Raw genomic sequence first — 26,838 nt, 5'->3', positions numbered from 1 at the left:
AATCTGTATCTCCGGCAGGGCGCGGTGGCTCATGAGGTCAGGAGTTCAAGACCAGCCTGGCTAAGATGGCGAAACCCTGTCTCTACTAAAAATACAAAATTAACTGGGCGTGGTGGCAGGCACCTGTAATCCCAGCTACTCGGGAGGCTGAGACAGAATTGCTTGAACCCAGGAGGCAGAGGTTGCAGTGAGCTGAGACTATGCCACTGCACTCCAGCCTGGGAGACAGAGGGAGACTCCAACTCAAAAAAAAATATATATGATATATAATCTATATATATCTATATATAAATATATATAATATATATGTATCTATATAGATATAAAATATATATATTTATATAGATATATACATATATATCTATATATAAATATATATCTATAAATATAAAAATATATATCTATATATAAATATATATCTATAAATATAAAATATATCTATATATAAATATATCCATATATAAATATATGATATATATCATATATTGTTATATATAACATATGTTATATAATATATTGTATGTTATATATTATATGTTATGGATTATATATTATATATGCTATGTATAATATATATTATATTATATATGTTTTATATATAATATAGGCGTGGAGGATTTGCTTTTCTTTAAATAATATATAATTATATATAATTATATTATATTTATATTATACAATTATATATGTAACATATTTACATATGTGTAATTAATATATATGTAATATATGTAATATAATTGTATATAATATATATATGTTATATAATATATAACATCTATAATATATATCCATCTTCAAAGGAGAAAAAATTAGGTAGCCAAAAACAAAAACTATGTCCATCCATTCCAGCAGGTGTAGATAAAAAAAAAAAAAAAGAAACTATATGTCCACTTACAAACCTCTAATATAAACATTCCTAACAGCATGATTTATAATAGCCAAAAGGTAGAAACAACCCAAATGTTCATCAACAAATGAACAAAATATGGCATATCTGTACAATGGAATATTATCCAGCCATAAGAAGAATAAAAGTATTGATAGATGCTACAGTATGCTTGAACCTTGAAAAAATTATGCTGAGTAAAGGAAGCCAGTCACAAAAGGCCACATACTGTAGAATTCCATTTTTATAATAGATATTTAGAAAAGGCAAATTCATTGAGCTAGAAAGTAGACTGATGATTGTCAAAGATGGGAAATGGGGCATGTGGGAGGGAGAATGGGGGGTGCCTACTGATGGGTATGGGGTTTCTTTTTGAGGTGATGAAAATGTTCTGAAATTAGTGACAGATGCACAATTCTGAATATAAGACCACTGAACTGTACATTTAAAGGGGTGAATTCTATCCCAATAAAGCTGTTACTAAAAACAAATACATGAGGCCTGGCGTGATGGCTCATACCTGTAATCCCAGCACTTTAGGAGGCCGAGGCGGACAGATCACGAGGTCAAGAGATTGAGACCATCCTGGCAAACATGGTGAAACTCCGTCTCTACTAAAAAGTACAAAAATTACCTGGGCGTGGTGGCGCTCGCCTGTAGTCCCAGCTACTTGGGAGGCTGAGGCAGGAGAATTGCTTGAACCCGGGAGGTGGAGGTTGCAGTGAGCCGAGATTGCGCCACTGCACTCCAGCCTGGCAACAGAGCAAGACTCCGCCTCAAAAAAACAAAACAAAACAAAACATACATACATATATATATATATATATATATATATGGAGGACACCTGGCATACCATAGCTACTCATTACAACTTCCAAAGCCTCTTTTGGAAAGAGATAAACTGAAATTCAGGGTAGCCCAAGCTGTTTCAGGTGGATAGAATATTTTCAGCAGAACTTACTGATTCATTGTTTTGTGTGTTTTTTTGAAAGTGTACAATTCAGTGGTATTTAGTGTATTGCAATGTTGTATACTGGTTCAATTCTCAGTATTTTAGAACCTGTAAATCATTAAGTTGATTAGCAAACCTATTGAGTACCCCATTTCTAGGTATTCTGGGAAGTAAGGAGGGAAGCACAGTTCTCATCCTCAAGAAACCAAAATCATTCTTAGGAAGAGAAGACATGCAGTGAAGAAGATGTCAGCATATGATGGACCTTCAGAGACAGTAAACAAAATTATCTCCGTGGAGAAATAGGATTTCTAGATTGGGTTTTCCCCAGTATTTAGCAGACACAGAACACTCTAGTTTTCATAGAAAAAAGGGATAAAGAAGTGAGTAAAAACAGATCGAACGTATATATTTTTAAAACTCCACAAAAGTACAGGGTCACAAAATGACTCAAGAAGCAACATTAAATGGTAAAGCCAATCATTCACCATGAATGTTGATGACCATCTGAGATGAGCATTAGTGTCCTAACACGTAATGAACAGTCACTTGTCCCTGTTCCAGCCGGGGCCACGCCCTGCATGTCTTTCTGCTCCCACAGTGCTAGTGCAAAGTCCTGTACACAATCAAACGAATGAACGTCGTCATCACCCTTAAACACACGCAGACACAGGACAGGTCTTGCTACATTCAGGCAGAAGCTCTCACTGCTTGTCTGAAGTGTGTGTCACAGTATGGAAATTGATTTCTTGACTCCTACATCAAGTTACTACTTGATTAGTATCTTCTATAATGGTAACAGATGAAAACTCAAAATGTAAACAAAAGGGAGACACCATGGCACAGTGGTTAAGAGCACAGGCTCTGGAGTCAGATCTGATTTGGGGGTTACCAGCTATGTGACTTTGGGCAAGAGACTTGACTCCTCTGAGTCTGTCTCCTCATCTGTAAAATGGAATGCAATTGCACCTAACAATAGGGTTTTGTGAGAGTTAAGAGACATTTCCTGAGGGTTTACTATGTGTCCTCGAAAAATGGTTGGCTGGCATTATGAAGACTAGGAACTCTCACAAATCAGGAAGTTCTGAAAGAGGCCACTTTTCCCCATCCTCATTGTCTTGGTCTTCTTTGCAAAGGCCTCTGGGTCTAGCAGTGCCTGGAATAGACCAGGAGCTGACAGGCTGGCATTAGGATACAGGTGCACGGCAGACCTGGGAGACAGTGAAGAAAAACAACAACTGGGAAGGCTTTCCAGAGTTCATTTGGAGACTAGCTTCAGGAATGCTGGCTATACCTAGGGCCTAGTTATTTGGTTAGTCCAGAGATTGTTCGGAATGACATCTGAGGGTGCAATGACCTCATACCTTACTGTCTACATTGTCATATAAATTCACACTATGAGTCTAAACAGATTTTTGCTTACCATTTAGAGGGGTTAAACAGCATCAGAGGAGGTTCAAATATATAAACTGAAACTGGTCAAAAAAGAATAGCCACATTTCAGAAAATATACCATTGGTGAGCTTTTTTTCCGTGATAAGGCTAGGATTTTTCTAAAAGGAGGCACAGTGAATTTAAGACATTGACATTTATAGCCGTAGCTCGACGCTTACTCTTGGAGGCCCAATTATCATCCCTGTCCATCTTGTAAGTGTCATGTCTTCGTCATCTTCTAGACCCCAGCTAACTGTGCCATCTCCTACTCCTTTCTGGCCTTCTTCGAGTTCTTCCAACAGTCGGAAATTGCGAGGGACTTTTACTCCTAAAATAAATGGAAAGAAATTCAAGATACCAGCAACTCCAGGGGAACTTGTAAGCCTAGCGCTAGCTGCTCATTATCGCTCCCTGGGAATAAAGATGCTAACATGCAAAAAAATCATGGGAAGTTATCACACCTCAAACTTGCCACTTATAAAGCTATCAGTATCAACCAGCACAACCAGAGGGAAGGGGCACATGGTTCTCTGACAGGTGAAATGACTAGGGCTAGATAACCAAACTTAGATACCCCACCCCCAGCCCTCGGACAAACCTTATAAGGGGCTTACATGTCTAAATGTCGATGAATTGGGGTTAACTAGTGTGAGATGAAAACCATCAATCTCAAGTGCTAACAAAGCACCTTGGAAGACAAGAGGCTGAGACTATGCTTATTTGTTGGCATGACTCTCAAACAACCTTTAGGAGGAATAGTCGCCATGGATATGGCAAATAAAAATGGTGTCCTCTTAGTCAACTAAGAGTCAATTGAAGGCACCAAGGATAAAATGTTCTATTGTTTTTCAATTATTTAAACGATAGTTTCTCTTTTAACTTACAAAAAAAGTAAAAGGGAATAGCTGGCTCTCTAATTTTTTCCCAAAAATCCCAAAGCCTGGCAAGTAGCTCTTGAAAGCAACACATGAAAACACCTCAGAGGTTCAAGACGCAGTACCGGGTTCAGGCTGAGATTTGAGCCATTTCTAGATGTCTTCCAGAACAGAATATTGGCCAGACTCTCAAGAGACAAATAGGACTAACCATGTGACTGTGAAGAGAGGCTCACTTGAGGGACCCCAAATTGTGGGAGGTGTTGCCAGTATATGCATCTCCCAAAGTGTAGGACACATGCCATTAATTTAATTGGAATAAATATTTGAGCACCTATTATACATCAGGCACTTTTCTAAGCACTGAAGAACAAGCAGTGAATAAAACAAAAATGCCTGCAGCTTACATTCTAGTAGGAGACATATAATGGACAAAAATCAATATGTAAATTATACAGTACGATAGATTCTGCTATTCTGGAGCAGGGAGTAATAGGGGAGGGGCAATACTTTCAAATGGAGTGATCGAGGAAAAGTGTTATTGCAACAGGTGTCATAACTAAAGACCTGAAGAAGGTGACAGGGCATGATTTATGGATAGCTGAGGGGAAAGTCTTTGAGACAGAGCAAACAAGTGCAAAGGCCCTAAAACAGAGGCTTGCTTAAGGTGTCAAAGGACAGCAAGGAGGCCAATTTAGCTTAAACCAAGTGAGGGATGAGACAGCAAGAGGAGATTAAGGATGCCAACTGTTACTGCGTGACATGATCTGTCCCTCAGACTGCTGTGTGAGGACAAGAGTGAAGGGTGCAAGAGCAGAAACAGCTAGGGGGATACTGCAATAGTACTAGCAAAAGGTAATACCGGCTTGGACCAGGGTGATAGCAGGAAAGTAGTGAGGAGCGGCGTAATTCTAGGCATTTGAGAGGTCTGAGCTGTGGAGATTTGCTATCAGGTTGCCTGTGAGGTGTGAGAAACAAGAGTCAACTACAGCTCCTGGGTTTTTGGTCCAAGCAGCTGAAAGATGGAGTTGTAGTGGTACGTTAGAGGACTTTAGGTGGTATGTGATTGAACACTTCGTTTTACAGTCATGTATTTATGTTTAAGAATAATTTATTTAGGGTAAGTAATATACTAACTTCCCATCCATAACAATGGTAAAAGTTTCCTTTAAAATAAATGTAAGCAAAAGAGTCAGTTGATTACAAAAAAATGTTAAATAATACTACATATGGTATTTGAAAGGAAACAGCAAAACCTACAAGCATACTTGAACTGTTTGTTTGGAAAACACTGGCATTTTCATCTGCACAGCAGCCAACTGGATTATTCAGCTACCCGGGACTGAGTCTTCTCTAGCAAACATAAAACTGAAAGACAGTGGTGACATTACAGGCAAAAAGTCAGACAACACAACTGTTGTTCAGAAAGGGTTCAATCTAAATCTTTAATGATCCTAATTAGGCTAGGGGGGAGAAGTCACTGCCTTACTACTGGTTAATTTATAAGCCTACACTAATAAAAATGAAGATCAAAAGAACATAAAATCATATTGATAGGAAGGCTAATGACTGAGGTACTTGTTCACAGATGGTGTTATGGCTGAACTGTGTTTCCCTCAAATTTATGTACTGAAGTCCTAACTCCCAGTACCTCAGAATGTGACAAAACCTGCTGACACCTTGATCCTGAGCTTCTGGTCTCCAGAGCTGTGAGAAATTTGTTAAGCCCCCACCCAGTCTATGGGATTTTGTTATGACAGCACTAGCAAACCCATACAGATGGGAAGTGACATCTTGTTTTTTCTTTTTTTTTTTTGAGATGGAGTCTCGCTCTGTCGCCCAGGCTGGAGTGCAGTGGCGTGATCTCGGCTCACTGCAAGCTCCGCCTCCTGGGTTCACACCATTCTCCCGCCTCAGCCTCCCGAGTAGCTGGGACCACAGGCGCCCGCCACCACGCCCAGCTAATTTTTTTCTATTTTTTAGTAGAGACGGGGTTTCACCATGACAGCCAGGATGGTCTCGATCTCCTGACCTCATGATTTGCCTGCCTCGGCCTCCCAAAGTGCTCAGATTACAGGCGTGAGCTACCACGCCCGGCCGATAAGTGACATCTTAAGAAGCTTTATAGAGTTGGTAAGGATACAGAACAAGATGTTAACAGTTATCTCTGGGTAAAAGAATTATGGATGATTCCCCCTACTTTCTCTATTTCCTGATTTTTTACAACAATCCCATGTTATTTGCATAACAAAAAACCAATTAGGAACCATTTCAGTTGTATCCCACACAAGAACCTACTCAGGGCCTGAGCGCCTGTCATTCCTGCTGTCCAGAAGGCTCCTTCCCCTAGGAATCCATAAGCTAAGCTCCCTCAGCTTCTTTAGGGCTTTGGTTGTCCAGCACTTCATCTCACTAAGGATCAAGTGTTCTTCTCTGAGGAGGAATCTCACTTAACAGCATTCCTTAAGTGATTAACTTTTAGTGGACAATGTTTTTAATGTTACTAAAACTTCGTCAGCTGGGTATGGTGGCTCACACCTGCAATCGCAGCACTTTGAGAAGCCAAGACAGTCGTCTGAGGCCAGGAGTTCAAGACCAGCCTGGGCAACATGGAGAAATCTCATCTCTACAGAAAAATACAAAAATTGGCTGGGCATGGTAGTGCCCACCTGTAGTCCTAGTTACTCAGGAGGCTGAGGTGGGAGGGTCACTTGAGCCAGGGAGGCAGAGGTTGCAGTGAGGTGAGAGATTGCGCCACTGTACGCCGGCCTGGGCGACAGAGTGAGACCCTGTCTCAAAAACACAAATAAATAAATAAAAATAAATAAATAAATACATTAGCTGGGTGTGGTGGTGCACACCTGTAGTCTCAGCTGCTTGGGAGACTGAGACAGGAGGACTGCTTGAGCCTGGGAGGTCAAGTCTGCAGTGAGCTATGATCATGCCACTGCACTCCAGCCTGGCAACAAAGCAAAAACCTGTCTCTTTAAAAACAAACAAAAAAAAAGATGGGGCACAGTGGCTCACACCTGTAATTCCAGCACTTTGGGAGGCCGAGGTGGGCAGATCACGAGCTCAGGAGTTCGAGACCAGTCTGGCCAGCATGGTGAAACTCTCTCTCTACTAAAAATACAAAAATTAGCCAGGCGTGGTAGTGTGCACCTATAGTCCCAGCTACTTGGGAGGTTGAGGCAGAAAAATCACTTGAACCCTGGAGGCGGAGGTTTCAGTGAGCTGAGATCACGCCACTGGACTCCAGCCTGGGTGACACAGCGAGACTTCCATCTCCAAAAACAAACAAACAAACAGACAAACAAATAAATAAATAAAAGTGTTAAGACTGCCAAATAAATGGCCAAGTATAACAGCTTCTATAGCTGAGCCTTTCATTACTGAATGGAAGCTGTATTATAGATGTGACCTCTATTTTGAGTTGCTCTTTTTGGCAAGACAAAAAAATGTGTTAGTTTCTTATGTCAGGTATTTAAATGTCAGCTGGACTATTTATAGTAGGACTATTCCTCTTGTAAATTTAAGCAAAGAACATCTCTATGGCTGAAAGGTTACCTTTTCACCTAACAATCAGATCTGATTAGGAAATCCTAACATTCAAATATCACAAGCTTGTTGCTATTAGTTTCAAAACAGTGAATTCAAGTTATATTTTTCTGATATTTAATTTTTACTTGTGAAGTAGGGCAAAATATATCAGTAATTAACCCTATACTTCCAACAGACATTTCCATTGGATTAGATATTCGATTACTTAAAACCAAGCGTGCAAAGCCCACATATACAACTGAACCAAAGAAACAGGTCAATTTATTTTAGGCTAGTATTTGGAACAGGAATTGAGATCCACAGAGGGAAAGGTCAGCTTTCTTTTGTTCCTGCATTATAGGACAATTTGATTCTGACTCAAGTTGTAAAGCCAGCACCACAAACAGTTCAATAAATGAAAAACTTTGGACTGGCCGATATCTATCTGTATTCCAACTAGGAGTTGTGATACACATATAAATATAAGAATAACTGCTATCTACTGAACAATTACAATAAACATTTATTTCATTTGAACAGCAGTTCTCAAACCTTTTGCTTTCAAGAATGCTTTATACTCTCAACAATCACTGAAGACCTCAAAGAACCTTTGTTTGTTTGTTTGTTTTGAAACGGTGTCTCACTCTTGTCACCCAGGCTGGAGTGCAATGGCGCGATCTCGGCTCACTGCAACCTCTGCCTCCTGGGTTCAAGCGATTCTCCTGTCTCAGCCTCCCAAGTAGCTGGGATTACAGTTATGCGCCACCACGCCCAGATAATTTTTGTATTTTTAGTAGAGACAAGGTTTCGCCATGTTGGCCAGGCTGGTCTTGAACTCCTGACCTCAGGTGATCTGCCTGCCTTGGCCTCCCAAGTGCTGGGTTACAGGTGTGAGCCACCGCGCCCGGTGAAGACCTCAAAGAACCTTTATGTGGGTAACATCTATTTATATTTGCCAAGTTAGAAATTAAAACCGAGAAATCTTAAAATTATTAACTCATTTAAAAGTAATCACAACAAACCATTATATGTTAAGACAAATAATAAATTTTATTAAATAACTATGTTTTGCAAAGAATAAAAGAAAATTAGTGAGAAGACGGCATGGTTTTGCAAATAATCTTGACGTCTGGCTTAAAACAACAGAGCATATGAAGAACTGAGGTGAGGGGAGAACACACATGCTATCTAAAGGGGACAGTTACTCCTTAACTCTGGCCAAATGTCTACAGGCCAGATTCTGCTCATGGACCATCATGAGCTCAGAGAATATTTAAAACTCTTTCTTTTGTCAAAAGGGCAAGTGAAGACTGGTAAACATTGTGCTATCTGGCATTGGGCAGTTAAGAACTCTGTAAACCTTTATTCAACTAAATCTTGAAGAATTTAAGTCCACAAACTAGAAAGCTCCTAAAGTAGATTGTTAATCAGAAGTGGCAAGTTGCCACCAAGTTAGTTGGTATACTAAATTATACTGTGCTAAGAGCATAAAGCTCTTGGTGAGGAAGCATTCTGGGGCTCGTGATGTTTAACATGTATAGAACTGGACTCACTCCACATTTATAAGCAAAAAAACCCCCAAAAAACAAAACAAACAAAAAGAACTACACATTTCAGAACCACAATGAAAAAAGTTTGCTAGGCTTTTTACCTGCTTGTCAAAATTTCCCTATACATAAATTATCAGTAACATATATGCACACACACCTTCTCTCAGTGTGATAATTATCCAACACTTATCCAGCACTTTGCTAGACAATCTAGGGGCTACAAACAAAATAAAAAACTGCGGTCTCCCTAATGCAGTCTAAGGTGTCAATGTAGAAACAAGATATACACAAAAGGCAATGAAATAAAACCATATCAAAACATATGAGAAACAGAATCTACCAGAGGACAGTGTTACTTAGCCTTTGAGGGGTCATAGACGTCTCTGAAATTTGACAAAAGATGAAGAGGTTGGAGCCATGTTACTACTGGACTTTACCTTACGGGTAATAGCGGGGAGCTGCAAAAGGCTTGGAGTAGGGCAAGAGATAAGGCACATCCAAGTCTCCTAGGTAATGATCAGCTTTGGGGTATGCTACTGCTAATGTCTCAGGATATAGAGCCAGAAGCATTTGCCTAGAGCAAATACTGTGACCGAACGTGTGGCATCAAACTTCTCACAGGCCTGCATGATGGGAAGTAGAAGAGATGTAGAAGATAGGGTAATTAATTCAGCAGCTCCCATTCATTTGTATGACTGTGGTGGTAGTTCGAAAAACAAAACAACAAAACAACAACAACAATAAAAACTGGCCTGTACGCAGTACTTCAGATAAGTACTTGTTGAAAATTTTTAAAATTAAGCAAAAAAGGACAAAAGGTTGGCAAACCTCATTTTCTAAAAAACAAACACAAAAGCGACCTTTTATGCGTCCTTGTATGCTCATTGTACTCTCACCAATGATCCTGGGGTGTCATGACCCAGAATCACTAACATAAGGATGCCTGGTCTACCACTCTATTTTTAAAAGGCATGTCAGGGTAATGGATATATTACACCCCACAAGTAAGAATTAGAATATATTTTAGAGAAAATTCCATAATCTCTTAGCAGAGGATTAAGAGCACAGACCTAGGATCAAGTTCTGTCTCCACAACTTTCTAGCAATCTAGCTTTGTGCCTGAGCAAGGTAAAGCAGGGATCACGGCATGCCTGCTCCACAGGTGGCAAGGGAGACTACATGAGGTAAGGTCTGGAAAGCACTTTGTATAATACCTGGCACACAGTAAGCTTGCTGCTAAATCATCTCCATCAGCAGACTGTATTATCCATGACAAAACAAAAACCAAAAACCCTCACTTGACCCTGTATCCCCCTCCAGCTATCATCTAATTTCTTTGTTCCTTAGTAGCAAAAAAACGAAAAACAGCTGTCTAGACTCCTGGTCTAGATTCTTCACCTTACCTGCACCTATTCCAATCATGCTATTCCACCTAGTCACTCAGGGGCACCAAGGAACACCCTCTAAATCCTACAGCCAAATCCCATAGTCAGTTCTCAGCTCCCACCCTATAACTGGAGTTTTGGGCAGCACCTGATCACTCCCTCTTTTTTTCTTGCTTCTCTGAGCTCCGCTTCTCTTCTCACTAGCTGCCCTGCCTCACCTCCCTGACCTCCAGACTCTGGCTGCCAGGCCTCAGGGCACAGTTCACCTTTGAGGTCTTCTGTCTGCTCCATTCTTCCAAGCAATTTTACCTACAACCAAGGCTTCGAGTAAGCTGACAACTCTCCAATTTATATTCTCAATTAACTGCCTCTTAGACATCTCCATTTAGATGCCTAATAGGCCTCTCACACTTAAAACACCTCCAAAACAGAATTCCCATGCACTGTTCCTCAAAAGACAAAAACTACCCACTCCTTAAGCTCAATATAGGGCATAAATATTGCTCCGGCCAAAAATCTTGGAGTCATGACGACAAGGCTTTCCCTTATATCCCGTATCTAACCCATTTCCAAAGCTATCCAACACCTGGTTATTTTCACCACCTCCACTGCGACCACTGTCATCCATGCCACCTCAGCCTCCTAACTGGCTATTTCATCCACCAGGCTATACTGACAGTCTATTCTCCATGATGATCCTCTTTTTTTTTTTTTTTTTTGAGACGGAATTTCGGCCGGGCGCGGTGGCTCAAGCCTGTAATCCCAGCACTTTGGGAGGCCGAGACGGGCGGATCACAAGGTCAGGAGATCGAGACCATCCTGGCTAACCCGGTGAAACCCCGTCTCTACTAAAAAATACAAAAAACTAGCCGGGCGAGGTGGCGGGCGCCTGTAGTCCCAGCTACTCTGGAGGCTGAGGCAGGAGAATGGCGTGAACCCGGGAGGCGGAGCTTGCAGTGAGCTGAGATCCGGCCACTGCACTCCAGCCTGGGCGACAGAGCGAGACTCCGTCTCAAAAAAAAAAAAAAAAAAGAATTGAGACGGAATTTCACTCTTGTTGCCCAGGCTGGAGTGCAATGGCACGATCTTGGCTCATCAAAACCTCCACCTCCCGGGTTCAAGTGACTCTCCTGCCTCAGCCTCCTGAGTACAAAGCAGTTCTCCTGCCTCAGCCTCCCAAGTAGCTGGGATTACAGGTATGCACTACCACGCCTGACTAATTTTGTATTTTTAGGAGAGACGGGGTTTCTCCATGTTGGTCAGGCTGGTCTTGAACTTCCAACCTCTCAGGTGATCTGCCCGCCTCAGCCTCCCAAAGTGCTAGGATTACAGGCTTGAGCCACCGTGCTTGGCTGACAATCCTCTTAAAGGTAAAATAGGTGCCCTAGCTCTCCTACCGGAAGCCTACTCTTGGCCTTCCGTTGTACCTGCAATCCAGCCAAACTTGTCACCTGGCCAACAGAGCCCCACCTGCTTTACCAGCATCATTTTGTGCCACTCCGCCTGGCTCCCCCATCCTCCTCCAGCCACACCAGTCCTTCCCTAAGTTTCTGAAGAGGCATCCTCATTTCCTGCCTTTGCATTTGTGAGTCCCTCACCCTGGAATTCTCTGTGCCAGAGCTGGGAATGGCTGACTGGTTCCCTTGTCCTCATCCAAGGGTCTAACTGTCCATTCCCTTATCTTGCCTTATTTTTCTTCATAGTACTCACTGCCACTCGACATTGTAAATATATTCATTTCCACTTTATTGGTTGTTTCTTGTCTGTCTCCCATCTGAACTTAAGCTCCATGAGAGTACAACTTCGTCTGTTTTGTTCACTGCTGAATCTCCAATGTCTCAGGGTGCTTTGCCCTCTAGAGTAAGCACCCAAATACTTATTGAAAGAATTAATGAATGACTAGGTATTAGCTAGGAATAGTATTTCAGAATGAACAATGCTCAATGTCACAAAATTCTAATTCTGGTTTATTCTTGAAAATACAAGAGAGAAACATTCACAGTATCATTATCTGGGAGTCTAACATGATAAGGATTATCAAAGGGGCTTAGTATGAATTTTAAAACCCAAGAACAGTTATATGTTAAGAGGCAGAGTCTCACTCTGTCACCCAGATTGGAGTACAGTGGTGTGATTTTGGCTCACTGCAACCTCAGTCTCCTGGGTTGAAGTGTTTCTTGCACCTCAGCCTCCCAAGTAGCTGGGATTACAGGCACCCACCACCACAGCCAGCTAACGTTTGCATTTTCAGTAGAGACGGGGTTTTACCATGTTGGCTAGACTGGTCTCGAACTCCTGGCCTCAGGTGATCCGCCAGCCTCGGCCTCCCAAGGTGCTAGGATTACAGGCATCAGCCATCACGCCCGGCCTGAATATAATAATTTTAAAAGCTATAAAGCTTAATTAGAAACCAGATGGTCAGGAAAGGTCCTCTCAGAGCCCCCAGTCCCATACACCTTTACTGCCACACAGGCCTGTGAGGTACTTTTTCTTTACATTTTATTTTCTTCCTTTTTTATTGTCTGACTCACTCTCTAAGTTTCTCAAGTCAGAGCTGTGACTCATTCAATGCCGCCTCCCCAGAATCTGGTATGCTGTCTGGCATATAATGATATCAATAAATGTTTTCTGGTTGAAGAAATGGCAGTATCAGGCCAGGCGTGGTGGCTCACGCCTGTAATCCCAGCACTTTGGGAGGCTGAGACAGGCGGATCACAAGGTCAGGAGATCATCCTGGCTAACATGGTGAAACCCTGTCTCTACTAAAAATACAAAAATTAGCAGGGTGTGGTGGTGGGCGCCTGTAATCCCAGCTACTCGAGAGGCTGAGGCAGGAGAATTGCTTGAACCTGGGAGACAGAGGTTACAGTGAGCTGAGATCGCGCCACTGCACTCCAGCCTGGCAACAGGGCGAGACTCTGTCTCAAAACAAAAACAAAAACAAAATCAAAAACAAAAAAAGAAATGGCAGTATTTCCTACTGTAAACTCTAACCTACCGGTCCAAATTATTGGACAATGTTGCCATATAATTGACATTGGTTTTTTATTTTGAGAGAAGTAGAATTTGGTAACTATTTTTATTTTTATTTATTTTTACAGATGGAGTCTTGCTCCATCACCCAGGTTGGAGTGCAATGGCGTGATCTCAGCTCACTTCAACCTCCACCTTCCTAGTTCAAGCGATTCTCCTGCCTCAATCTCCCAAGTAGCTGGGATTATAGACACGCACCACCATGCCCAGCTAATTCTCATTATGTTTAGTAGAGACGGGGTTTCACCATGTTAGCCAGGCTGGTCTCAAACTCCTGACCTCAAATGATCCACCTGCCTCAGCCTCCCAAAGTGCTGGGATTACAGGCATGATCCACTGTGCCCCACCTAGTTTTATTTTTAATGAATGAGAATTTCAGGGAAACTTACAATTTTTTTTAAATGAGGGAAAACTGGTGTCTCACCCAAACCACACAAGTGAAAGAATTCTTCACTATAAAATGAACTTTGTTTCATAAAATATGTATGAAAGCAAGTTACTAATATTTAAAACCTTTTAAAAACTGCATACAAATACATCAATATTTTCTACAAAACAAAAGAGCATTTAATTCCAAATGGCCTAACCATACCGTAGTTACAGAACTTCATGGTCTACTCCGGGGACATAAGTCCAAATATTGTTGGAATTCAGAGATCCTGCAGACTTCAGGATGTATCAGTGACAACTGAAAAGCTTATCCTATTCTAAATAGAGAGTTTAAATTAAAAATCATGGTACATTAAACAAAACATTTTAGTGAATATATTACAAAATTAAACCCACATATGCCAAACAACAGAAGCATAACAGATGAGAAAACCCCAGAATACTCTAACACATGTTTTGGTCCTCTAGCACTTTAATCAATTGAATCAACATAAATTTTAAGATTCCCAATATTTCTCTGTGAATCTGACACCAAAAAGGCAGCTGGAGAAATAGCATCAAGTGACGATATGGAAGACATAAAAATGGACTCTTACAGGCCAGGTGCGGTGGCTCACACCTGTAATCTCGGCACTTTGGGAGGCCGAGGCAGGAGGATCACCTGAGGTCAGGAGTTTGAGACCAATCTGGCCAACATGGTGAAACCCCAGCTCTATTAAAAATACAAAAATTAGCCAGTTGTGGTGGCACATGCCTGTAATCCCAGCTACTCAGGAGACTGAGGCATGAGAATCACTTGAACCCGGGAGGTGGAGGTTTCAGTGAGCTGAGATCATGCCATTGTACTCCAGCCTGGGCAACAGGGACTCATCAAAAAAAAAAAAAAAAGAACTCTTATAATCTTGCAAAACCAAGAGAACTACAGGCTCTATGATAGCTAGGAGGTACACTAGGAAAATCTATAGCTAATGATAAGTATAATCAAATAGACTGTGACTATTAAAAAGTGAACTATGAAAATGTTAAGAAAACTTCACCAAGGTGCTAAAATATCATAGTAATTCAAGACTTTTTGAAGAAAATATTTGTTCCTATTATTTCAGAAGTATTCTTTCCAGAAGGCTTTTTCCTGGATCTGTGTCAGTATCAAAAGTCAGCTGGTTATTCTCTTAGCAAAATATAAACTTAAAAGTCAGCAGTTGCAGGATATTGCAAAGAAAATATGGCAACCAGGTTTAAAAAGCATGAATAGTTGATAGAGCTTTATACCATGTCACAGTAAAACATTTAATGTAGTAATCTGAAACACAGCAACATATTAAAATATTTGTGGCACAAAAAGGATTCTGAAGTCCTTTAAAACATCTTTTGGGAAAATCATGGCCACCAAGGAGCAACTATCCCAGCATGTCAATCTTGGAAAACCCTGGCCTAGGTCTTGAATTAAAATGGTAGAACTGGCTGGGCGTGGTGGCTCACACCTGTAACCCCAACACTTTGGGAGGCCGAGGTGGGTGGATCACCTGAGGTCAGGAGTTCGAGAATAGCCTGACCAACATGGAGAAACCCTGTCTCTACTAAAAATACAAAATTAGCCAGGTATGGGGGCACATGTCTGTAATCCCAGCCACTGGGGAGGCTGAGGCAGGAGAATCGCTTGAACCTAGGAGGCAGAGGTTGCAGTGAGCCAAGATTGCACCATTGCGCTCCAGCCTGGGCAAGAAGAGCAAAACTCTGTCTCAAAAAAAAAAAAAAAAAAAAAAAAAAAAAGTAGAACCTCAGAGGTTTCTCCTGAAAAGAAAGCTGCTAGATAAAAATGGTTTGGTTGCCCATTCAGGGAAGACAGTGAACTGAGCTAGGAATCTGATGCTGCTCCCACTTCAGAAAATGAGGAGGTATGGAAGGTGATGCACTGGGATTCAACGTCCTTGAAAACTGGACATAAAGCCAAAATCAAGTAACTTTTATTTCTGAGCAACCGGCCAAGTGTAGTCTGGCTGTCTAGTTAGCCTGCCCAGGAGATCTTTTTTTCTCCTTCTCTAGAGCAATGGTTCTCCAAGTTAGTCCTCAGACCTGCAGCCTGGACCTCATCTGCGAACTTGCTAGAAATGTACATTCTCAGGCCCCCAGACCAGAATTCCTGAATCTGAAACTCCAAAGGTGGGCCTAAGAATTTGACAAGCCCTCCAGGTGACTCTGAGGTATACCAGTTTGGGATGCATTGCTCTAGGGGAATTCTAGGGGAAGAATTAGTAGCAATGTGTCATTCTTTACAGTCCAACGATGTGACAACAGCTGGTGACAGAATACAAGACCTTATGCTCTTCTGCTGCTAGGGTCAGTGACCAAGGCCAAGCATCATTTTCTTTGACAAGGGGGGAAACAAGATGTGGGAAATGAGTCAGGACAACTGGAGAAGGGGAGGAGGACGGTTAATTCTATGATCAAGTACCTCTATAAATACCACCAAACAAGAATAAGAGGTTTAGTTTTTTGAAAGGCTGAATAGCCACTTTTGCTTCCGCCCTATCAGATACACTGTTTCTCCGCAAATTGCCAAATGTATCCATTTGGCTACATCAAAGAGATCCTGAATTAACTCACTGCAACATTCACAAATATTTACTGAGTACTTACTATTTGGTCCAGAACTGTGCTCGTGCTAGGGACACAGCAGATGGGACAGAATCTTGCCCTGGTGAAAAGGCATAGAAAATATGCAACAAAACAACACTTCAGGTAAGGTTAAGTGCTTTAGAGAAACAGAGCAAAACAAGAAGCTGTGACAATGACTGAAAAACTATATTGAATGGAGTGCTCAGGGATGGCCTCTCTGGGTAGCTGTGACCTGAAGAACAGCAGTCAGGTCCATGAAGATCTGGGGACAGAGCAAGATCAGAGGTGTATATGATACCACATGAAGTCACGGCGGCAGGGCCTTGTGGGCCGTGGAAAAGGGATGGGTTATTCAGTAATAAGAGCAGTGGGAAGGGCTTTCTGAAGGGGAGTGGCAGTTTCTGTTTTATGTCTGTGAAAGATCATTCTGTCTCCTGTATAGAAAGTGGAAAGGCCAAGACTGAAAGCAAGAGGCTTTTTCCATCTTCCAGGCAAGAGAAAGATGGTTCTGGTTAGACTAGGATGACAAGAGTGGAGACAGAAAGGAGGATTTAGCATTTAGTTTGGGGTTACACCTACTGGACTTGTGACAGGGTGGATGTGAAGATGAGGAAAGACTACTACTTGAGAGGCCATTGCTATCTACCCACGAATAGGCTAAACAGCCAAGGCAGAAACAACAACAGACATGCCAATGGCTGAAGATGCTTGCAGGCCTACCTCAGAGAATAGGAAATGGGGGCTGGAAGAACGATCATCCTGGCCAAGAGCACGTGTCCTGAAGCAACACCGTCCCAGAGCACCCAGGCTCTGCACCTCAGGCTAGTCACTCCTCTCCTGGCCTGTTTCCTCACCTTCACAATCGATACAGCCCTTCACAGTGGTCTGCTGTGACAAGTGAGATAATGTAGTTAATACAGTGTCTAGCAGTTAGTTAACCCTAGGAGTGCAACTTAAAAAGAAGTTTGATGGCTTGCATGTAAATAAGGATGAGGAACTACTTTGTACATGCCATGATGGGGCTCCAAGCCCAAGAGTTGTGAGTTATTCAGTATAAAATATAAGCAAGAACTTCCTTAAAAAAGGACCTCACTCTCCTTGGACAGCACATAACCCAGAAGAGGACAAACAGTGGCCAGAGATGCTACAAAAAGAGTTCCTGAAATGGGTAGCAGCAGACATTTCTTACTAAAGCCCTTTCTCTCTCCAAGATTAAACATTCCAAGACCTAGGAAGAACATATCCCTAAATCCATGCCTTTTCCTTTTCCTTCCTAAGGTACTGGAGTAGGCTGGGGAGGTAACGGGAGATAAAAATGCCTGGGCTCTAGTCAGAGCATCACCAGTCTCCCTTGGCTTTGGCTCCTCCCTCAGTAATGTGGATGGATACTGCCCCTGGCTGGTGACCAGGCTGTGGAGAGTTAGATGAGACAACATCACAGGTGAGTCAAAGTCCATGGGACACTCTAAAGCACTATCAACAATATAACAGTAATAATATTCAAATATTTACTTTGCAAAATGTGCTACTCTGAACTTCATTGTGCCCCTTCAAAATTAAGCAGAGGATTCCTGACTTCATATTTTGTATTCTACTTTTATCAAATTTCTACAGAGCTACAATTTGGGGGGAGGTGGGAGGGACAGAGATATGAAGAGAAAAGAGAATGTGGTGGGGGAAATAGAGTGGTTTTAAGTTAATGTGAAGGGGGAAAATCATGATCATCAAAATTAACCTTGGTAATCCCTTAAGAAAATAATAGCTGGCGGCCCGGCGCGGTGGCTTATGCCTGTAATCCCAGCACTTTGGGAGGCTGAGGAGGGCAGATCATGAGGTCAGGAGTTCGAGACCAGCCTGACCAACATGGAGAAACCCCAACTCTACTAAAAATACAAAAATTAGCCGGGTGTGGTGGCGTGTGCCTGTGATCCCAGCTACTCAGGAGGCTGAGGCAGGAGAATTGCTTTAACCTGGGAAGCGGAGGTTGCAGTGAGCCGAGATTGCACCACTGCATTCCAGCCAGGTGACAGGGCGAAACTCCGCCACACACACACACACAGAGAGAAACACAAAAGCTTGCACTAGCCCAACAAAGTCAGTTTCCCCTCTATCACTGGGGCAGGCTACTATTTCTTTGGCTGAGCACAATATGAGGCTGTTCTTTAAATGTAGGGCCCATGTTGTAAAAAAGGCACTTAATTACAATTGGCATAAGATGTTCACACAGTGAGACACAAGGGAACTGAGAAAAACTAAGGGACTGTGAGTTTTCATCCATTTCCAGCTCTCTCTGAGGAAGACCCTCGAATGGAAGGGAAGACTAATCTCTGCTGCCCACATGGTTAAGGTTTTTTTTTGTTTTGTTTTTTGTTTGTTTTTGAGACGGAGTCTCGCTCTGTCGCCCAGGCTGTAGTGCAGTGGCGCGATCTCGGCTCACTGCAAGCTCTGCCTCCCAGGTTCACGCCATTCTCCTGCCTCAGCCTCCTGAGTAGCTGGGACCATAGGCACCAGCCACCACGCCCGGCTAATTTTTTGTATTTTTAGTAGAGACGGGGTTTCACCGTGTTAGCCAGGATGGTCTCGATCTCCTGACCTTGTGATCCACCCGCCTCGGCCTCCCAAAGTGCTGGGATTTACAGGCGTGAGCCACAGCGCCCAGCCTTATGGTTAAGTTTTTATAAGTTGAATGTGCATATGAGGCCACTCCGATGTATGCAAATTTAAAATCATGCCCCACCAGGGCTTAACACTCTGGCACTTACTTTCTGATTAAATGTCAGGGAAGCCCGTGGGCTGCTAAGTGAGAGGAAGGGCCTGGCAACCAAGGGCCACTATTTGATGTGCTGCAATCCTGGCCAAGGCAGGAGGAAGTCACCTGTCATAACATGGGGATTCTGAGGATCTGTGGTGGGCTTTTCACAGTTCCACCCTCTAAAACATATGTAGATATCACACATTGCAGAACCAAAGGAAGTGGGAAGGCGGTGTAGCCAAATGCTGAAAGCAGTGACCATAAAAAACTAAGTTCAGCCCTTACAGGAACTCAAAGGCTTCACAGCTGTTTCCTGGCAACCAGAAGCACAGATTAATCAAGAGCCTCACTCTAAACTTGACTAAGGAAGGCCTCAGGGCCCTGACCACACCTGGAAGAATTCTCAGGGTTAGAAAGCAGGGAGGCCTGTACACTCATTTTAGTTTAACCCAAGTAAGGTCTGCTTAGCACCCTGCACTCTTTTCACTGCCTAGGGACTCTTAGCACCCTGCACTCTTTTCACTGCCTAGGGACGAAGGTCAGATCTTGCCATACTCCTCGTTTTAAGACTCTTATTTATTCATTCAACAAATATTTACTGACTGCCTACTTCATACCAGATACTTGTTTGATGGCTTCCCCTCACACCAAGTCAAATCCAAAGCCATGTCTCTCCAACTCATCTCTTTAACAAGCCTTGCTTGCACACTAAGGCCTTTTATCCTGTTCTTTCAACATGCCAAGCTCAGTCCCACCACAAGGCCTTTGCACTCACAGTCCACCCTCTCTCCTACCTGTGACACTGTAGGGTTGGCGCTTTCCATTATTCCCCTCAGTTGAAATGTCACTTTCTCAGAGAAGCCTTCCCTGACCACCTCTCCAGACACTCTTTATCATATCACACAATTTCCTCCATAGCACTTACTGCTATCTGAAATTGTCTTATTTACCCCTTAACAGCCTTCTCTCCTTGACTCGAATGGAAGCTCCCAAAGGACACAGACTATGTCCGTTTTGTTTGCTATCTACAATGGGACATAATAGGCCCTCAGTAAATATCTGTTGAATAAACAGACAAAAAGAATTTTGGGAAGTCCATTTTAGGGCACCTCAAAGCCTGTTCTATGTTATCTAAACCATGCCAAATGCTCTTGTATTCCACTAGAGAGCAGCTGACATTTTATCTGATCGCCATAGCCATTTACGAAGCACTCACTTTTTAACTGTCAGGGTCTCCAGAAGTTAGAATCGGGCAGCTGTTAACTCAGATTGTAGGTAGCCAACCGAGTGACTGCAAGCAGCGCTGAGCTGCAACAGCACCTTATTGCTGGCTACCGCCAGCACACTGGGCCCCTTGCTTCATTACGACCTGGTACGAGTGTTATTCTGGTGAGAAGTTTCCCCCAGCAGTCTGGCCTGACTCAGAATCTCTCTTCTGGGAGTGCCTGGGGCAGCGTCTTGGTAAATGAATTGACTCAGCACTGTTCCAGCTGAAACCAAAATCGAGTAAAAGGATTCATGGTCTCCACTATGCTGCAAGAAGACCCCACTGTTTTAAATGCAAAAGGCAGCAGCTTCTGGTGGGTCACTTCAGTCAGATCCCCCATATTCAATTTCTTTTATTCTCACCCCAACCATCAGACAAGTATGGCTCCTTGAGACCGCAGAGGAGCAACACTGTAAAGAATTTCCCTCACCCTATTTCTCATGGATCACCAATTCCTTCCCAACACTGCCCCTGCTGTGGCCTTAAATACCCCTGCTGTACTCAGGTTCGTGTCCCTGCAGCCCCACAGTGGGGAACACTGTGGTCCTGTTTGCTTCCTCCATCAGAGGTAACCCATCTTCACCCCATCTGAGAGCACCTCCTTGGCCAACTTCACTGCCAGGCACCCGAGGGTGCAGCCTCACCCAAGAGTTTCCATTTCATCTATTCACCTCCCTACTCCCATCAGCCAGTGGGGAACTTCTGAGCTGAACCCACATATCTGTCCCAATTATCAAAGGAGTGGATGAGAGTGAGCGTCTCCACAGAAGAGACACTTCTAGGATATGCTTCCCTCACTCAATTCAAAAAGAGGAGACTTTTCTCGTTTACAAGAAACATCTCTGGAACCCGACCTTTTCCACTAACTCATTTCAGGGGCTTCCCTCAGTTGAATCCCCACTCCCAAAGAGACATCCTCGGGATTCCCAATTCACCTGTTCTTCCTCATTCAATATCAGAGGCTTCCACCAATTGCCCCACTCGGACCTATCCCCTGAAAGCGAAATTGGAGCAATCCATCTGTATCCTCAAATAGGAGACTGGTAATGATGGGGTCATTTCACTATCACTGCAATCAAGTCCCTGTGGCATTTGAATCCTTTCCCCTCCGCTCTCACTTATCATGCGGAGATTCCCTTAATTCTCCCCAAAAGCAGCCGCTCCAAGGCTCCTCCTTTCTAGTCAACACAGCTATTTCCTCGGCTAACCCCATCTCTAAAACTAACGCCGGAGCCGTCCCCTCAACCAATAGGGGATCCTCTCGAGTCACCCCCTCAGGATCCCGTTTCTTCCTCCCATCCAGCTTGAGGGGCTCCTCTGATGTCCCCTCCAGACATCCCAAGGCCCCCCCTCAGCCGCACCCCTGGCACCCAGTATGGGACTTCCATCCGCTGTGGGGCGCCTCCTCCTCTAAGGAACCCCTTGGTCGCCCCTTAAGAGTCGCCAGTCCCGGTCTCCTCAGGAGTGCCTTGGAGCTCGCTCCTCGCCCACTCCGGCTCCCCCAGGTAGCGCAGCGGGGCCCTCACGCCTCCCGGGGGAGCCTTAAGGCCTCGCCGCGCCGCCCACAGGCCCCTCAGCCCCCCGCCCGTGCTTCCGGCCACCGCCTGCCGGTGGCTGCAGCGGAGCCCACCGGACAGAGGCGGCGCGGGGACCCTGGCCCCCCTGCAGGAGCCTTTGAGAGTCCCCAGCCCCCGGCCCAAGCCCATGCCCCTTCGGCCGGCCGGGCCCGGCGCCCCCGCTCACCCGAGCCCGTGGTGGCTGCCATCTTGCGTCGCTGTTGCTTGAAGGCCGGCCCCTTCTTCACCCCCCACCCGTCCCCTGGCCCTGATGCGCAGGCGCGCGCGCACGCACAGACGCCGCCGCTGACGCCCGCTCCGGAGACCTGCGCGACCCGAGGCCGGGGAGGCTCTTTTCCTTCCCTTTTAGAGAAAGGAAATATCTGCGTGCTCGAGGGCTCAGCAACCTGCAAGTCCCCCCACATCGGGTGCGAGGGAGGTTGTGACGTGCTTAGTGAGAAGGGCAGGGGTGACTAGGCTTGGGAAGGCGCGATTGTGAAAGAAAAAGAAAAGATAGCTTCAAACAAAAGCGCCGAATTCACTTGGGGCTTTTTCCTGTCTAGTTCCTATCTAGATCCTCACCACATCTCCACAAGGTCAGAATTAATGTGAAAAATGCAGCCGAGAGAGATTAAACGATTTATCTAAACTCAGCTGTTAAGTGGCAGAGACAGACAGAATTTTAACCTCCAGGTTCAAATTTGAATTTGAATCGTCGCCCTCCAGGTCAGATGATCTGGCTTCTAGGATTGATGCTCCCTGGCCAGAGAAGGCTTGAAGTGGGTGCAGCTAAATGATTTGGGGGCAATAAGGTGGCAGGGAAAACATTTGCTAACCATCTGCCCAATTCATTCATTCATTCATTCGTTCGTTCATTCATTCATTCAACCAAACAAACATTAAGCACCTACTATGTACCAGACACTGTGCTAGGAGCTGGGGATGGATAGACATCTCTGAAGAAGCAAATCCTTGCTTTCAGGGGCTCACATTCTAGTCATAGATAGCAAGTAAATAAACAGGAAACTACAATTCTGATAGGCTAGAGATAAACCAAGAAAAGGGCAGCGGAGGATGGTCAGGAAAGGCCTCCTAACGTGGTCGTATTTCAACAGAGACCCTACCAATGAGGAGGTAGAGGGAACAGCTTGTGCAAAGGCCCTCAGGAAATATTTTTGCAAATAAACCCAAGAAGTTACTCCTCCTATATTATAAATTGTCTGAGAAGCCCTTATATGGATGTAGACCCTGAAGCTGAGACAGGTGAAGGGACTGGCTTAAGGTCACAGAGCAAAATACTGGCAGAAGGACTAGGACTCTAAACAAAGAGGGACAAGGAAGCTGGAAGCCCTCACCCAGCACATCCAATTCATCACCTTTGTCTGACAACAATGCCTACTCTGCATCTCTCCTGCTCCATTCACTTCTCCACTCAGGACAAGCTGTCTTTATCTCCTACTTGGAAGACCCCGGCAGCTTACATTCTCTCCCCCATGGTCCATTCTCCATATGGACCAACATCTGCTCAAAACGCCCTCCAGCTAAAGCCTTCAGTGGCTCCCCATTCCCTCTGGATAAAATACAAACTCTACAAGTTGAGTGACCATAGATTATCACCTAATGAGGACACTCATCAGATTAAAAGAGGACCTATTATAATCTCACCAGGGCAAGTGGAAACCAGGGCTCTCCAGGGCAAACCAGGATGCCTGGACACCCTGTGCACAAGGCTTTGCATCCAGGGCTGGGACGAGGATGGGGCCATCAGATTTAACGGGGCTTTCACTCAGGTCCTGACTCTGCACTTGTACAGCCCTGCAGGTGAGTGACTCCTTAAAATCTGCACCCTAGGGCAGGGCGTAGTGGCTCATGCCTGTAATCCCAGCACTTTTGGAGGCAGAGGTGGGCGGATCACCTGAGGTCAGGAGATCCAGACCAGCCTGGTCAACATGATGAAACCTTGTCTCTACTAAAAATACAAATTAGCTGGGCGTGGTGGCAGGCGCCTGTAATCCCAGCTACTCGGGAGGCTGAGGCAGGAGAATCGCTTGAACCCGGGAGGCAGAGGTTGCAGTGAGCCGAGATCGCGCCATTGCATTCCATCCTGGGCAACAGAGAGAGACTCTGTCTCAAAAAAAAAAAAAAAAAAAAAAAAAAAAATTCTGCACCCTAGGTCCCTCACTTGCCTCATCATAGCCTTGGCACAGCCTGCGCCTCTGAGACTTTCTGTACCTCTGCAGCGACACTGGCCCTTTGCAAGCCCCCTGGAACGCAAGGCCTCTCCCACTTCAGGGGCTTTGCTTGTGCTGTCTCCACTCTTCAGTTCTCAGATCCAGCACCACCCCCTCAGGGAAGTCTTCCTCGATTCCTTCAACCACGTCAAATTCAGCTGTAATTAGCTCTCAAAGTGCCAGCACTGGCTACAGGTGAAGCAACTTGACTTTTCGTGTATCATGTGATACAAGTTTGCTTTGGGGAGCACAGAAAATACTTGCCCTGGACTTGGGGTCACTGTAAAGCATCAGTAGCAGGTGGAAGCATTTGGGTTTCTAAGGTGGACTCACTTTTGCAGTTAAATTTTCTAGGTTCAAGTCTTCCTTCATCACTCAGTGTGCTTTGTGACTTCAGGTAAGACGCTTGAACCTCTCCTGGTATCAGTTTCCCCTTCTATGAGGATAGCAGTGTCAACCTCATAGGATTGCTGTGGAGATAAAATGCTTTCCTAAAACCCCTTGGCACAGGGAGGAGGAAGGGACACTAGAAGCGCTGATATTTACCAAGCCGTTACATCCAGTTTTTAATCCTCACAACTCGATGCAGCAACTCCTGTGACTATCCCCGTTTTAGAGATGAGAAAACAGACTCAGAGCTAACAGGTGGAGGATGAGGATTAAAACACAAGCCTTTTATCCATGATGCCCGTAAATGTCTACTCGCATGGATTCCTTGGCTCTTGTAGGAAACTTCTTGCAAGTAAAATTGACAATAATAATTACCGTGCAGAGCTCATCGCAGGAAGAGGTTAAGCGAGACAGCCCGAGGCATGCTGGTTATTGTAGGCTGGCGTTGGCGCGGTGCCTGGTGGGAGTTATAGTACGTCCCGCGCACACGCCCCCTCGAAGAGGCTCTGCCCCATTCCTGGACGTCACAACCGGTCCCCAGAGCGGGATTCCTCCCGGCGCCTGCGCCTGGTCGCCGCTGTGCGCTTGAGCTGATAAACTCAGCTGATGGGGATAAGAGTCTTGTTTCATCGGATTTTGGGGAAGATTAAAATGGTTAATAAAACTAGAGAATTTAGAAAAGCGCTTGGCACTAAGTGCAATATAAGTATTAGCTGCTATTATTACTTAATCCTCAATGACCCTTGCAAAGTAGCTGTTACCATTTCCATTTGTGAGATGAGAAAACTGAGGCTTAGAGGAGTTAGATGGCTTTTCCAAGGTCACACAAGGAAGGAGTAAAATCAGTTCTGGAATCCAGTTTTCTTTATCCTGTGTCACCTGCTGACTCTCCTGTGATGAGGGAGGTGGAGCCTGGGAGGTTTTGAGCAAAATGTGGGCAGGTTTGCCTTTTTGCAAAGTGCATCGTGCTGCCATGAGGAGACAGGGTGAGGACACCCAACTGGGCAGCAGCAATATTGGTGGCAGGGAACCCAGAGAGGTGTGTTGGGCACTGTTTACTGCCAGTCCAGTTGCCATGTCCCCACACGGCGGGGTGGGTGTTTGGAAACTTTGCCTCCCCTCATAAAAGCTGAAGAGAAGGTTGGGCGCCCTGGCTCACGCCTGTAATCCGAACACTTTGGGAGGCCGAGGCGGGCGGATCACCTGAGGTCAGGAGTTCGAGACCAGCCTGGCCAACATGGCAAAAACCCGTCTCTACTGCAAATACAAAAATTAGCTGAGAGTGGTGGCTCTGCTTTTAATCCCAGCTACCTGGGAGGCTGAGGCACGAGAATCGCTTGAACCTGGGAGGCAGAGGTTGCAGTGATCCAAGATCACGCCATTGCACTCCAGTCTGAGCGATAGAGTGAGACTCTGTCTCAAACGAACAAAAAAGCTGAAGAAAAAGCCTATTTTTGTCCCCTTTCCTCCTTCCTACCATATGAGGTTGTAATGATTAGAACCAGAATCCTGGGTGATATCGCTGAGCTGCTGAAGGAATCGCGGGGCTGCCCACCTGCAGACTTCTGAAGACGTGAGATAATGTGCCTGTTGCTTAAGTTGTTCTTAAAGGTAGGTTTTTGTTACCTACCACCAAAAAGCATACCTCATCGATACAGGAAGCTGATGCAGTGGTTCAGTTGAGAGGCATATAGACCTGACTGTTCTGCAGTGTTCATTCATGAACTCTGTTCTCAAGTGAGAGACCACTAGGGCTGGTTTGGAATCTCAGGGATGTGAAAGGCATGAGTAGTTTGAAAAAGTATATTCGAAAGGTGGAAAATCAAAAATTATATAATGTTATCCACAACTTCATATTTCCTATTTATAGTTAAGGAAAACCCCCAACCTCTTGCTATAGTTTTTGTAACATAAGCTACAGAAAGTAAAGCTGACAAACTGTTGACAGGAAGGGCTGTGGACTTGCAGAAGACAGAGAGGA

The 26,838-nt window shown here is 44.4% G+C and overlaps 1 protein-coding gene across 15 annotated transcripts in view; it reads right to left on the bottom strand.

Annotated features, from left to right (window-relative positions):
• UBE2V1 (ubiquitin conjugating enzyme E2 V1) overlaps nt 1-25,269 on the bottom strand; it is a 37,603-nt gene extending 12,334 nt beyond the window's left edge. For 2 of the 15 annotated variants that reach the window (XM_025398624.1, XM_025398633.1), the window contains exons 1-2: nt 22,424-22,505; nt 3,452-3,600 (exon numbers count right to left, since the gene is read on the bottom strand). In XM_025398624.1, coding sequence (XP_025254409.1) covers nt 3,452-3,600; nt 22,424-22,445 — 171 coding nt within the window. In that variant the 5' untranslated portion in view covers nt 22,446-22,505. Of the gene's footprint in view, nt 1-3,261; nt 3,601-5,407; nt 5,516-17,918; nt 18,072-20,629; nt 20,904-22,419; nt 22,512-24,800 lie in introns of those variants that run through there. The other 13 variants (XM_025398638.1, XM_025398627.1, XM_025398631.1 and 10 more) reach the window with 13 other exon arrangements.
• Nucleotides 25,270-26,838: the final 1,569 nt, after the last annotated feature.

The sequence above is a fragment of the Theropithecus gelada genome, chromosome 10 (genome assembly GCF_003255815.1).
Source record: "Theropithecus gelada isolate Dixy chromosome 10, Tgel_1.0, whole genome shotgun sequence".
NCBI classification, from domain to species: Eukaryota; Metazoa; Chordata; class Mammalia; order Primates; family Cercopithecidae; genus Theropithecus; species Theropithecus gelada.
Note: the sequence above shows the minus strand (reverse complement) of the source record. Positions and strands in the feature narration are given on the sequence as shown.